Genomic DNA, 13,206 nt, shown 5'->3' with positions numbered 1-13,206 from the left:
TACACTTGTGTTTATTTAAGTTAACAATTCATTTAACAAATTCTTATCAATTAACTTCAGGTTGACCATCTATTATGTCACCGTAATATACACAGCCAGGCCCACAATTTAAACGAAACCTAATATAAATATATCTCCATGATACATCCTTTGGTTATATTTTATTTTCAGTGGGATGGATCAGTATGCCAACAGAAGGCCTCTATTCAATGACCAAAAGCTCCAGTAACCATATTTATCATACAACTAAGATGGTTTCCTATTTCTCCTGACAAATAAAATACCAACCTCGACACTACCATTTCTCTCATCACTTCGGTGTAACGATGATTATAACATGTTATCTGAGGTTTACTCGACAAGGTAGAGAAGACATAACAGCGTCTTCAGCGTGTGTATAGGAAGGGATGAGGGAGCCTGGAGGTGGGGGGGGGGGGGCAAGCTAGGCTAGTGCTCCAAAAACCTACATCACACTACCACGCTCGCAGTAAATATTTATACTGCTGATAAAAGTGAATGTAGGATGCTGTAAAGAGTCAAATCTCATGATTTATGTAGGCATCCCGAACTCCAAATACTGTAGCGTTTTCGCAGATGTTACGATTTCACTTGTTAATTTTTCAAGGCCTAGTCATGGACCGGGCCGCGGGTGCGTTGATCCCCGGAACATCCTCCAGGTACACGCGGATGAACGGCCATATATACAGTTTGTAAACAAAATGCAAAGTGGACTTTCAAAAATAGATTAGTTAATTATTCATACGTTTTTACTGTGAAATATTTACTTCTTTTAAATTTAAGATAACATTAACATCGAAACTATCAAAGTGGCAAATTGTAATATTGAATAAACACTGAGTATGCAAACTTAATGAAGCTGGTCTTCACCCAAATGAAAAAAAAAATTATGAAGTAGTCAAGTTACAACTGATTAGTGGTTAAGATTCATATTCACAATGAAAGTGTTATATCAGAAGAGGTCAGACTACCTCCCAGTATAACATATCCAAATACTGTTAACTACTTGGCATTTCCACTTTTCTAAACACTCGAAGATTTCGAAAGTTATAAAGTTATAAAGGTTAAGAAGCATATAACCAATCAAGTGTGTGGATGATGGTTAGAGGCAAAAACTGTCACAATCATCAATGATAAATTCTTGATCATGGCAGGGGAAAGTTTTTTGGATTTATTTAACAGGAAATATTAATACTTTGAAAATAAAAAAAAAATAATAGTAGTTATAAAAGTTATCACATGTATTTTTCGGCAGCTTACTCTAGTTACAAAGTAGTATTTTAATAACTTATTTCATACGTAAAAAAAATTATGCTTCTGAATCTTTAGGGTAAATAACAAAAATAATGGAGGTTTAATATATTGTATACTTATTTGCACCACTAGACATTATGGTTCAAATGTTATATATCTACTATGCTAAGTTTTACTTGTATAATTATAGGTACTTCACTCTGAGTGATTAAGTGAAAAGCCACTACAACCGTGGACTGCTGTACACAAAGATGAGTGTATATAAGTAAGCACACTGTACCTGTATACAGCAACTCACTAATGTTTATTACACTAAAATCTATAGATCTTATCTGATATAAAATGTGCTGAACACACTCTTATGTTTTCAAGATTTTTTCCCTCAAAGCTTTGTTTCAGACCTGACAATCACACCAGTCACACATATAGTTAATCATACATAAGGTTCGTTATTTACGTTGTAGGAGAGGTGTTCATGTGAGGTGTGTTGGGTAGGTAGCAAGTTGTAGGCCTCCGAGTTGAGGTGGTCAAGGGTCAATAATGTATGAGCACTCCTACCACCCCACCCTCGTAACCCCAATAACATGAAACCTATCAAATGTGTCCACGTCTCACACGAACTATGAAAAATAATGGTATACTTCGATATACGCATTTATTTTTTAATCATATACCCGTCAATATAGTTAATGTGATGTATAAATGCGGTAGTATGTGCATCACATTTCTGCATTAGAGAAGGAAATTTTGATAGATAAATGCTCATATATATGACAATAAGGCTCAAGTTCTCAGGTTACTGGTGACAGTTGTGGTGTAGCTTACCCCCTCCATTCCCCTCGTCCTCCCCATTGTTTACAGAATATATGCATATTATATATATATATATATATATATATATATATATATATATATATATATATATATATATATATATATATATATATATATATATATATATATATATATATATAGATGTCTATTCATGTATTTATATACTGTTTTGTGATTCTTGGGATGAATGTTTAGTATCAGATTACGCCTCCTCAATTGTAACGGAAATGTTGCAGGACTGAGAATTATCAAGTACCACACCTAATAGTAAAAATAAAAGTATATTGAAAGTAAGTGCAAGTGAGTAAGATTAGGCTTCTCTCTTTCATGTATATGAAATTGAAAACAGCCAAATGCGATATTCATTTGTGTATAAATTTTATATAAATTATATGCACATATCCTTGTAACCACGCCATGGATATATATAATTTTGACTACAAAAAACAGCGCGCGCATACCACTTACCTTTTAAAAATCAACTTCCAACAGATATTTGTAATTTGCAGTGTTGGTGATCTCTGAAAGTATTAACAGACAGTAATCCATTGAAGGGAAGGGAAGGGGTGGGGTGGGGGTGCTTCCTTGATGCTAGTGAAGGACTTCTGATCCAAGAAATTAGAGCTATCCTCCCCTTCTTCATATCAACCCTGATTGCCTCCCATTCAACAAGCGCTCTATGACCCCCTAATGGTTTAGTGCTTCCCCTTAATGTAACAATAGGGATACAACCACTAGGAAAAAAAAGTAATACTATTAATAATAATTTTATTTCAGCATGCTACAACGTAGAGTACTGGGTGGCATTTAGCTGTGCATGCAGAAAGCCCATAGTTAGTGCCGATGAGTTTAGTTCTGCACAAGGAAAGGTAGAAGAGAAAAGTACTCAGATTATTAACTCGGGATAACCCAAGAGTCAAACAATGTGGTTTAATTATGTTGGCGCCATCAGTCCTCTTCCCTAGAATGTAACCTACAATACTCCCTTAAAACCATGAAGTCTACTGCTAGATGAACAGAAACTGCGTGTGTGTAAGTGTTGTTCGGTTCATTAGGTTTAATGCCTATCCACTACACGAAAGTCATCAAGGATACACGTCTCCTGTGCACAACGGATCAGATTAAATATACTCTTATTGTCTATACTTATAGATATACATCTCGGTGTATATAAAACACCTCAATTACTGGGAGCGCTTGAGGTTTCTAAACCTGTATTCCCTGGAACGCAGGAGGGAGAGATACATGATTATATACACCTGGAAAATCCTAGAGGGACTAGTACCGAACTTGCACACGAAAATCACTCACTACGAAAGCAAAAGACTTGGCAGACGATGCACCATCCCCCCAATGAAAAGCAGGGGTGTCACTAGCACGTTAAGAGACCATACAATAAGTGTCAGGGGCCCGAGACTGTTCAACTGCCTCCCAGCACACATAAGGGGGATTACCAACAGACCCCTGGCAGTCTTCAAGCTGGCACTGGACAAGCACCTAAAGTCAGTTCCTGATCAGCCGGGCTGTGGCTCGTACGTTGGTTTGCGTGCAGCCAGCAGCAACAGCCTGGTTGATCAGGCGCTGATCCACCAGGAGGCCTGGTCACAGACCGGGCCGCGGGGGCGTTGACCCCCGAAACTCTCTCCAGGTAAACTCCAGGTCTCCAGACCTGCTAACCCATCCGGGCTAGCCTGGGGATTGAATATGGGTGCCTTCGGTTGCAAGTCGAAGGCTGCACATCTGAGCTACGAGCTGATGAGATACAATCGGGTAATCTTGTTTTATTATAAAATTCAAGAAACACGCATTGTTACATAAATGAGTAGCGAGCACTTGTGAGATAACCAGTTGTATGAGCAGCCAGTCTTAACACCATCTGTGAGTAGCCAGTCTTAACACCATGTGTGAGCAGCCAGTCTTAACGCCATGTGTGAGCAGCCAGTCTTAACGCCATGTGTGAGCAGCCAGTTTTAACGCCATGTTCGAGCAGCCAGTCTTAACGTCACACTCTGACTCAAGTTAACACACTTCAAAGGAATCCCTTGATGCTCCTCAGGAGCTCCTGGTTTGGGGAAGGAAAGCTAACCTTCCCCTCCCTCGAATCAAACCTGATTACCTCCCTTTTCCCAGACGCTATATGACCCCGATAAGAGTTTAGCTCTTCCCCATCAATATAATAATGAGTAGCAAGGTACCCAGGGAAGCTGCTGGTATGACTGCTAATGTGGGTTAATTTGGTCTGTATGTTAGGTTTAAAACTATTAATCTATTAACTGCACGTAGAGTTGTTAAGGCTGCATATAATCTCTACATTAACATCAAGAATACTTTAACTCGAAAGGGTATGAAAGTAAACTATAGGTGTGGTGGCCTAGTGTTGGTCTGTTGTACCTCTGGTAGTGTGTGATCTGCGGTATCTCTGGTAGTGCACGTTTGGTCTTTGGTACCTATGTTACCTTTGGTAATGTATGTGTGGTCTATGGTACCTCTGGTAGTGTATGTATGGTGATCTATGGTACCTTTGGTAGTGGGTATCGTAGTTATGGTAGCGTCAACCTGTACCTACTGTACCTGGTATCCGGGGTCACACTGTTTCGTGTCATCACATCTAACAGTATCTCTGGTCTATCATAAGTTATAAACCATAAATTTAATAAGACTTCTTCACGACCTTGTTTAGCCATTTGTCACTGATTAATGGAGTTCGTGATTCCGTCATTTAAAGCTCGCCGCGAGTCTTACCTATGATCCTCTCTACCTCATATAGAGTTCAGCTCAAAGCCGACAGGACCAGGGTTCGACTCCCGTATGGGCAAGCCTCGATAAACCTGTTGAATATGTCAGCCTAGCAATAAATAGATGTCAAGGTGGATGAAAAAAAGAAACATTGCAGAAATTAGCGAGCGAAAAGTTGTCTCAATAAAAGCTTGTTCTGTAATTTGTCTTTGTCTACATACCTAATGTCGGTTGTAGTTGGTCGCATGGCATGGGAGACTACCAATGGAAATAATCCATAATACCTGGGTCTGATCTTGTTATCCTGGGCTAATAACCCTCCGGGGTTATATAGTCCTAAGAATGTGTTCTTTCTATATGACAAGTTTCTTAGTATCCCTGGATCATCTTTTTTCTTCTTCCTCTGCTTGTTGCTTAGCAATTTCAAACAGATCGTGCTTCTCTTGTTTGTTAATGTCGCACTTACTGTTGTTTATGTCCAAACTTATAAGGACCTTCCTGTCCTTTAACTAAAATATGAAACCATAACAGTTGTAGTACCATCATACTCTCCCTGACTAGAGTATGGAGTCATAACGGTTGTAGTACCATCATACTCTCCCTGACTACAGTATGGAGTCATAACGGTTGTAGTACCATCATACTCTCCCTGACTACAGTATGGAGTCATAACGGTTGTAGTACCATCATACTCTCCCTGACTACAGTATGGAGTCATAACGGTTGTAGTACCATCATACTCTCCCTGACTACAGTATGGAGTCATAACGGTTGTAGTACCATCATACTGTCCCTGACTACAGTATGGAGTTATAACGGTTGTAGTACCATCATACTCTCCCTGACTACAGTATGGAGTCATAACGGTTGTAGTACCATCATACTCTCCCTGACTACACTATGGAACCATAACAGTTATAGACTACTTCCCTTCCTGTGGTTCTTTCTAGACGTCTGTCTTCCTTAGTGATTATTCTCTTAGCGAGACACACTGAGCGCGTCATTATCAGCCAGGTAGAGACCATTCTATTACAATGAAAACAAAATTAGGTGTACGTTTTCATTTTAATTTCATGAGGCGAGGCAGCAGAGTGGAGCAATGACCGGAGGTATAAATCTGGATACATTCTACCAGTAGTTGTAAACAGATGCGGTGGACAGGCACAAGGCAACTAATCCTCAAACTTTAAGACCACTCGTTTATTAGACATACATAGATATAGGATGATTAAGGATGGGTTAACCTAACCTAATATGCAATAATGTTATCAGCTTACACCGTGCATAAATTGACGCTCCGCAACACGTTAGAAATCGCACTTACTATTTGTAGGACGGGTTGGAAAAGCAGGTATTGTATATATGGCGGTAGTATGAACATGCATCATAAACACACTTGTCACACCATTATGGAAGTGGCCAACAACCTTTACCAAAGATCACTGGCACAACACCTGCATTATCTACCTAAGTTATTAACACAAATAAGAGGGTGCTGAGACGTGTAACAACTGCACCTGTACACACCTTGTTCCTCCCCTCCCCTCTCCTTTCTCTGTAATAAAGTGTTGCTTGTTCACCTGCATACTTGACCCTCAAAATTCTGGTACATTACTGTGTAGTGTACTTTTTAAAAAAGATAGAAGACTTACCATATTATCTTATGATAATTTTTATGGAATGAACTAGTAAGTCAGCGAGAGGCATCGGTCAATTGACCAAAGCTCTACTGAGTTGACCATAATATGACTCAGACCCGAGTCAGCAGAAATTTTCATAATTCCCCTCACAATCTGTACTCAACCACCACTAAAATGCCACTGTCCTGTCTAACGTGAGTGAACTTTCGTTAAATACTTTGTCAGGTCTGAATCCTTTCCACCGTACGTGGGGTACTGAGGTCGCATTGTACCTTTACACTTTTAATCCTTAAAATGAAAATTAATGTAACCTATGAGTGCCCACCCCCTTCCACAGACAAACACACACAAAGCAAGTGCTAAGTTATGAAGATTGGGATGGTAAAGATGATAAACGGAGTACAGGCTTGGGGGCTAAGGCTATAAACCACATTCCAGGAGAAGGATGTCGGGGTTACCATTGTACCGAGCATATCACCTGAAGCACGCATCAACCGAATAACTGCCGCAGCTAACGCACATCGGGCATATCTGAAATTTACATGAAGTCATTCACGACACTGTATACAGCATATGTCACCCCCATATTAGACTATGCAGCACCAATATTGAACCCACTCCTGATCAAGCATATCGAAAAACTCCAGAGGTTTGCAACAAAACTCGTCCCTGAGCTATAGGGTATGTGCTAAGAGGAAAAAATATGGGAACTAAACCTGATGACGGAGTTGAGAAGAATTAGAGGAAATGTGATAACGTAAGGGAAATGAACACGAGAGTATCGCTGGACGTTAAAAACAAATTTGTCACAGGGATGTTAGGAAGTATTTATTCAGCCTTGGGGTAGTCTGGAAATGAAATGACCTGGACAGTGGCGTGGTAGAGACAGGATCCATATATATAATTTTAAAAATAGGTACAGACACTAAAAGAACAACACTGGCACCAACAGAATACTGGGACCAATAGAACACAAGCAACCACTGAACACAGGATAAAACAAAACACCAACAAAACACAGATATAAACAGAACACCAACAGAACACAGGCACCAACAAAAACAGAACAACCAACAGAACACAGGCACCTCCAGCAGGTGAGTGCCTGCGCGGAGCGTCAGAGGGTGGGAGGGGGGGCTGAGAGGGACGGGAGGGGTGACAGTGCCCCTCTCTAACAGCTGTACCTTCTGGCCAAGCCTGAGGTAGCCCCTGCCACCCCAGGGGCTTTCTCGCACCTCCAGTCGCTTCCCTCCTGTGTTAATAACTAGTGTCCTCACTTACGTCCCTCATCTCTTAATGACTGATGTCTAAACTTACCTCCCTCACTTCTTAAATGCGAGTACATCCTCTCATTTGCACCACCTGTTAATAACTGGTATATCTATTCTCTTCCCCAGCTGTTAATAACTGCAACTCCCACTTTTCTTCCAGCTGTTAATAACTGCAACTTCCACTTTTCTTCCAGCTGTTAATAACTGCAACTTCCACTTTTCTCCCAGCTGTTAATAACTGCAACTTCCACTTTTCTCCCAGCTGTTAATAAGTTATACTTCCTGTTACCTTACCCTTTGATTACCTGTACCTTCAATCGCTTCCTCTAACTGTTATAAATCGCATGCAACTCGTTTCTTCCACCAGATAATAACTAGTACTCCCACTCGCTTCTTCCACCTGATAACTTATCACAAATTTTTATTCAAGCCTTGTTAATTCATATAGAATTCTCTTAATCCTCTGAATGCTATTCATTTAAAACTTAGACACTCGTGCAGCAACAAAACTCTCTGTTAGGAGGCTTAGTTGTTGGAAGCGTGTGCCACCATGGCCCTCGTTATGGGTGAAAGGGCAAATAGCTTCTGTGTCAGCGGCTCTGCACCGCTCTGCCGACACGACAATAGGTTTGCAAATATGACTCCTCAGTAAAGAAGGCAAGTAATGTGCGAGGTTTACTAACGTGTGTATCGAGTATCATCTGAATGTGAGGCTGAACACCTGACTGCAAGGCCGAGAACTTGCGTGTCATGAGTACCGCCTCAGTGTGGGTTAACTAATCGTATGTGTGTACTTGACATGGAAGACAAACGTGAAGAATAAGTTACAATACCTTGACTGCAACCAATTAGTGCTAATACACAAATTGGAAACGAAACTAGACGTTTCGGAGTGTTCCGAACATTATAATGCTCTAGGAGGGACCAAAAATTCGTCTAGTATTCTCTACAATTTTTGGGTTAGTTATGACTGTGAGGTGTGAAGAGAGGATAAAGAAGGAACAGTTTTATTTCAAGTATTAACTTGAAGGATTAGTAACCCAGGGAAACCTAAGATACCCAGATAACCAATCAGTAGGGCTTATTAATATTTCCACTGGGGTGGTTTGATCTTCAGGATGCAGCCCACAAGTAGCGAAGAGGGGAATGGGGGTTGACAAATCAACGAGTGAGAGGGGTACTCACTGTGAGGGTCGGTAAGGTTGTCAGTGAAGTGTACAGTACCATCGGTCAAGAGCTTCATGACACGGCCAGCGTTCTCACTGTACAGTTGCTGCCGGAACATATGGTGGTGTCTAAAATTCCTGGTGATGTTGGAGAGGGTGCTGCGCGTGTTGCGCACCATCTGACTGAGGTCTGAGGCAGTGGTGCCGGTGGGGCCCGCCACCAGGGGCACCACTACCTGACTGGGCGGCGGCAAGGGGCTCCCAGACGGCGGGGGGCGGTGCGCCCGGCGAACCCAGGGGGCCCCACCGGCGGAATGGCGAAGATTCGTTTTTAAGCGGTGTTGCGGCGCCCCTGGGGCCCCGGGCGTGGTGCTGGGGGCGGCGGGGGCTGGCGCACCGCCCGCCAGGAGCAGCAGCAGCAGCAGCAAGAACACTCCGAGGAGGCAGCCGCGACCCGCCCACCACCCAGGGCACATGTCCAGCGTGCTGGGGCGGCCCGCCTACTCGGACCCAAGGCTCGGTGGCGCACACAGGAGCCGCCACATGGCTCTACGCCTGACTAGTGATCACTACACACTCACTCACTCCACACCACTGACTATCATTATCCTGGTGACTACGGTCCCGTGTTGAGGAGCCAGCTTCACACCAACAACTGTCTCGCCTCACATGCCCGACCCGGCCCTCACCCCCTCACTCGCCCTTATCCTCCAATCACAGCACGCGGGCGTGGCTTACACCCGCCCCGCCCACCCTTGCCACCGCCCCTACCTAACTTTTCTCAACCTCAAACATAGCTTCCAACCTCTCACACCTCAAATATATATGCAACTTATCACTCAAGACCTTAAAAATGAAAAGAAAATGGGCAAGTTTGGGCCAGATACGAAAAAAGATGGTGTGTTGAGGCAGGCGGCGAGCAAGCAGCACGTGGTCTGCATGTCAAGAGGCGGAGGTGGGGCCCCCGCTTACACTTCTGAATGAATGTCGCACCCCTCACTCTCTTATTTCTGTATCATTTTCTTTCTATATCTCTCACATCTGTCATTTGTATGAAGGTGGATGAGCGTAGCCTGAGCTACTGAAGAGTGTGATGAGCAGATGTAACACCCAGACGGATGCACCAGCTGCGTCTCATCCACTCCCCTTGCCACCAGCTGGCCAACCCTGGCCTCTACCTCACACTGCTCACCACACACCTGTTATTGCTTACCTCCCTCCTCACCACACACATGACACTGCACGTTTCCCTCACCACACACCTGTCTGCTTACCTGTCTTTCTCACCACACACGTGTTTCCGTATATATACCTCCTTCACAACACACGTATTACTTATATTTAAGAAGGGAAGAGACAGGAGGCACCAGGCTACAGGCCAGCCAGTATCACTGACAAGCATCTGACAAAAGTAATGGAGAGTGCCAGAGGAAGAGGTCCTCGAGTACCTGAAGAGGAGAAGCTTCTCAGTAAAAACCAACACGGATTCCTGGACGGTAGATCCTGTCTGGTCAACCTACTTGGGTTTCTATGATGGAAATAACTCACACTGTTTGAATTTACTGGTTTATCCCAGGTTATACACATAATTTTCACTTATGTATGCCTACAACTTTTGTGTACTTCTAGAACTATTGCACAAATTTATACTGTTGTCTATAAAAACAGTTGTCGATTTCCTGAATAAAGCTTATCCCAAACCTGTTTACCGAAATTACTACTTATGAACACAAGAGGCTTGGCAGATGATGCAGGATACCTCCAATAAAAAGCAGGGGAGCGATGAATACACAGAGAGAATTCAATAAGGATTAAAAGGCAGCCCGACTCTTCAACGCTTTCCCTTCATGCATAAGGAAAATTACCAACAAGCCCCTGGCTGTCCTCAAGAGGAAACTCAGAAAGTTCCTCAACTCAGTTCCTGATACGCCAGGCTGTGGGCCATACGTTGGGCTGCAGGCACTAAGAGCTTGATCAATCAGACCAGTAACCAGGAGGACTGATCTGGGAACGGGCTGCGGGGACAGTGACCTTCGGAAGCGAGTCCAGGTATGGAATTACTGAAGTGAGAGAGAGAGAGAGAGAGAGAGAGAGAGAGAGTGAGAGAGAGAGAGAGAGAGAGAGAGAGAGAGAGAGAGAGAGAGAGAGAGAGAGAGAGAGAGAGAGAGAGAGAGAGAGAGAGAGAGAGAGAGAGAGAGAGAGAGAGAGAAAGAGAGAGAGAGAGAGAGAGAGAGAGAGAGAGAGAGAGAGAGAGAAAGAGAGAGAGAGAGAGAGAGAGAGAGAGAGAGAGAGAGAGAGAGAGAGAGAGAGAGAGAGAGAGAGAGAGAGAGAGAGAGAGAGAGAGAGAGAGAGAGAGTTGATCAAACGAAAATGCTGGCCCACAGATGGCTCCAACGTCATCCTGTTCCCTACTTGTTTGTTTCATAACAATAAAAGTATTTGTAAGTTTCATAACAATATAAATCTTTTCAAATGAGCTGATGTAGGTAACAGTTCTTAGCTTGTCAATAAAGTTAGGAATCCTTAACCTATAAATTGCTTGTCAATAAGGCCAGGGATCCTTAACCTAACCTTGACAAACCCTGTGTAAAAGAGAGAGAGAGAGAGAGAGAGAGAGAGGAGAGAGAGGGAGAGAGAGCGAGGGAGAGAGAGGAGGAGAGAGAGAGAGAGAGAGAGAGAGAGAGAGAGAGAGAGAGAGAGAGAGAGAGAGAGAGAGAGAGAGAGAGAGAGAGAGAGAGAGAGAGAGAGAGAGAGAGAGAGAGAGAGAGAGAGAGAGAGAGAGAGAGAGAGAGAGAGAGAGTGGCTAAACTAAATTTTCTTGGACTCCAGGAAAGCATTTAACACGGTTCCACAACAGATTAATCCACGTGTAGGGGTGAAAGGTAAGCCTTCCAGTGGATCAAGGAATACTTAAAAAACAGAAGACAGTATGATAGTACGAGACGAAATAATAGGATGGGCGATTGCTCAGTTGGAGTCGAATCCTGATTTTTTTTTATTGTAGATGGTGCCAAACTATTGAGAAGAATATGAGCGGGAAACAACAGAGAGACCATCTGGGGTGACAAACATATTGTAGGTGTGGTCAAACAATTGGCTAATAAAGTTTAATTCGAATAAATAGAAGATCACTCATTTCGAGGAAGCGGTAAGGCCAGAGATACTGCAAATGTACACGAAAGAAAACGGTCTGGGAATAATCACACTGAACATATTGCTGGAGAAGCACATTATGTAAATTCTCCCATCTATGCGTGGATAGCAAATCCCAGAATAGACTTCAAATACCTTAATAAAAAAATCCTTTAGTACCATACAGAACGCATATTGGCTCATACTAGAATATGCAGCACCAGTGTAGAGCCCCTTACCACGCTCAGAAAACTGGAAAGGTTCCAAGGTTTGCAGCCAGCTTAGTCCCAGATCTGAGAAGTGTGCACTTTAAGAAGCCTGACTACCCTGGATGACAGGATTAAGGAAAACATAACTGTACGAAGATACTTAAAGGAACTAATCGAGCGGATAGCCACAGACTTTGAGCTAAGAGCACAGAGAAGTAGTAGGGACGTTACAAAGTATTTCTTTTACTCAGGATGGAAGAAGTGTAAAGAAATGATTATGCAAGTGATAGGTGCATAACAGGTTTAAGATTTTTGCGTAGAAGGGTAGATTTATTGGGCAGTGCCACTCATTCTACGAGTGAACATGCCGCCATAAAAGCAATCCAAACATTTAACTCGCTGTTGGAGATTTCAATTCCATCCCTGACCGTTTCAGGTATAATAATCACTCCCTTTAAGATTATGAGTTTATGTATCCACAATAATCACTCCCTTTACAATTTAGAGGTTCCGTAGCTACAAGAATAGTTACATTTACAGTTAAGAATCTGTGTAGATACAAGAATAATTAACTTTACAGTCAAGAATCTGAGAAGCTATATGAATCATTACTTTTACGAATTACTATTATGTAACTAAAGTAAATCCAGCTTATGTTTGCGAAATGATAACAACCTTAGTTACAACGTGCTTACACTGTTCAAATATATGTGTAATATTAACCCTATATTCTCGTAATCTGTTACACTCTAAGATATAGTGACCAAGTGTGTTCATCCTCCTCATCGTACACTTTACATCATCTTTCCTGTCATATTTCTCTAGTAGTTGCTACACCAATCTGTCATATATACTTCTCCTGCGGTTACTACACCTGCTACTCCTCAACAGCTACTTCACAACACCTGCTTCATCACAACACCTGCTAAATTACAACACCTGCTTC

The 13,206-nt window shown here is 42.4% G+C and overlaps 1 protein-coding gene across 2 annotated transcripts in view; it reads right to left on the bottom strand.

Moving 5' to 3' along the window:
- The window catches only part of LOC128688135 (protein let-756-like), a 496,439-nt gene that overhangs the window by 457,127 nt on the left and 26,106 nt on the right, over window positions 1-13,206 (bottom strand). The window contains exon 1 of one of the 2 annotated variants that reach the window (XM_070086736.1): window positions 8,939-9,561. The exons of the other annotated variant lie outside the window; for it this stretch is intronic. Coding sequence (XP_069942837.1) covers window positions 8,939-9,395 — 457 coding nt within the window. The 5' untranslated portion in view covers window positions 9,396-9,561. Of the gene's footprint in view, window positions 1-8,938; window positions 9,562-13,206 lie in introns of those variants that run through there. 2 annotated transcript variants of the gene reach the window in all.

The sequence above is a fragment of the Cherax quadricarinatus genome, chromosome 19, assembly GCF_038502225.1.
Source record: "Cherax quadricarinatus isolate ZL_2023a chromosome 19, ASM3850222v1, whole genome shotgun sequence".
NCBI lineage: Eukaryota > Metazoa > Arthropoda > Malacostraca > Decapoda > Parastacidae > Cherax > Cherax quadricarinatus.
This window is presented reverse-complemented; position numbering and strand designations above follow the sequence as displayed.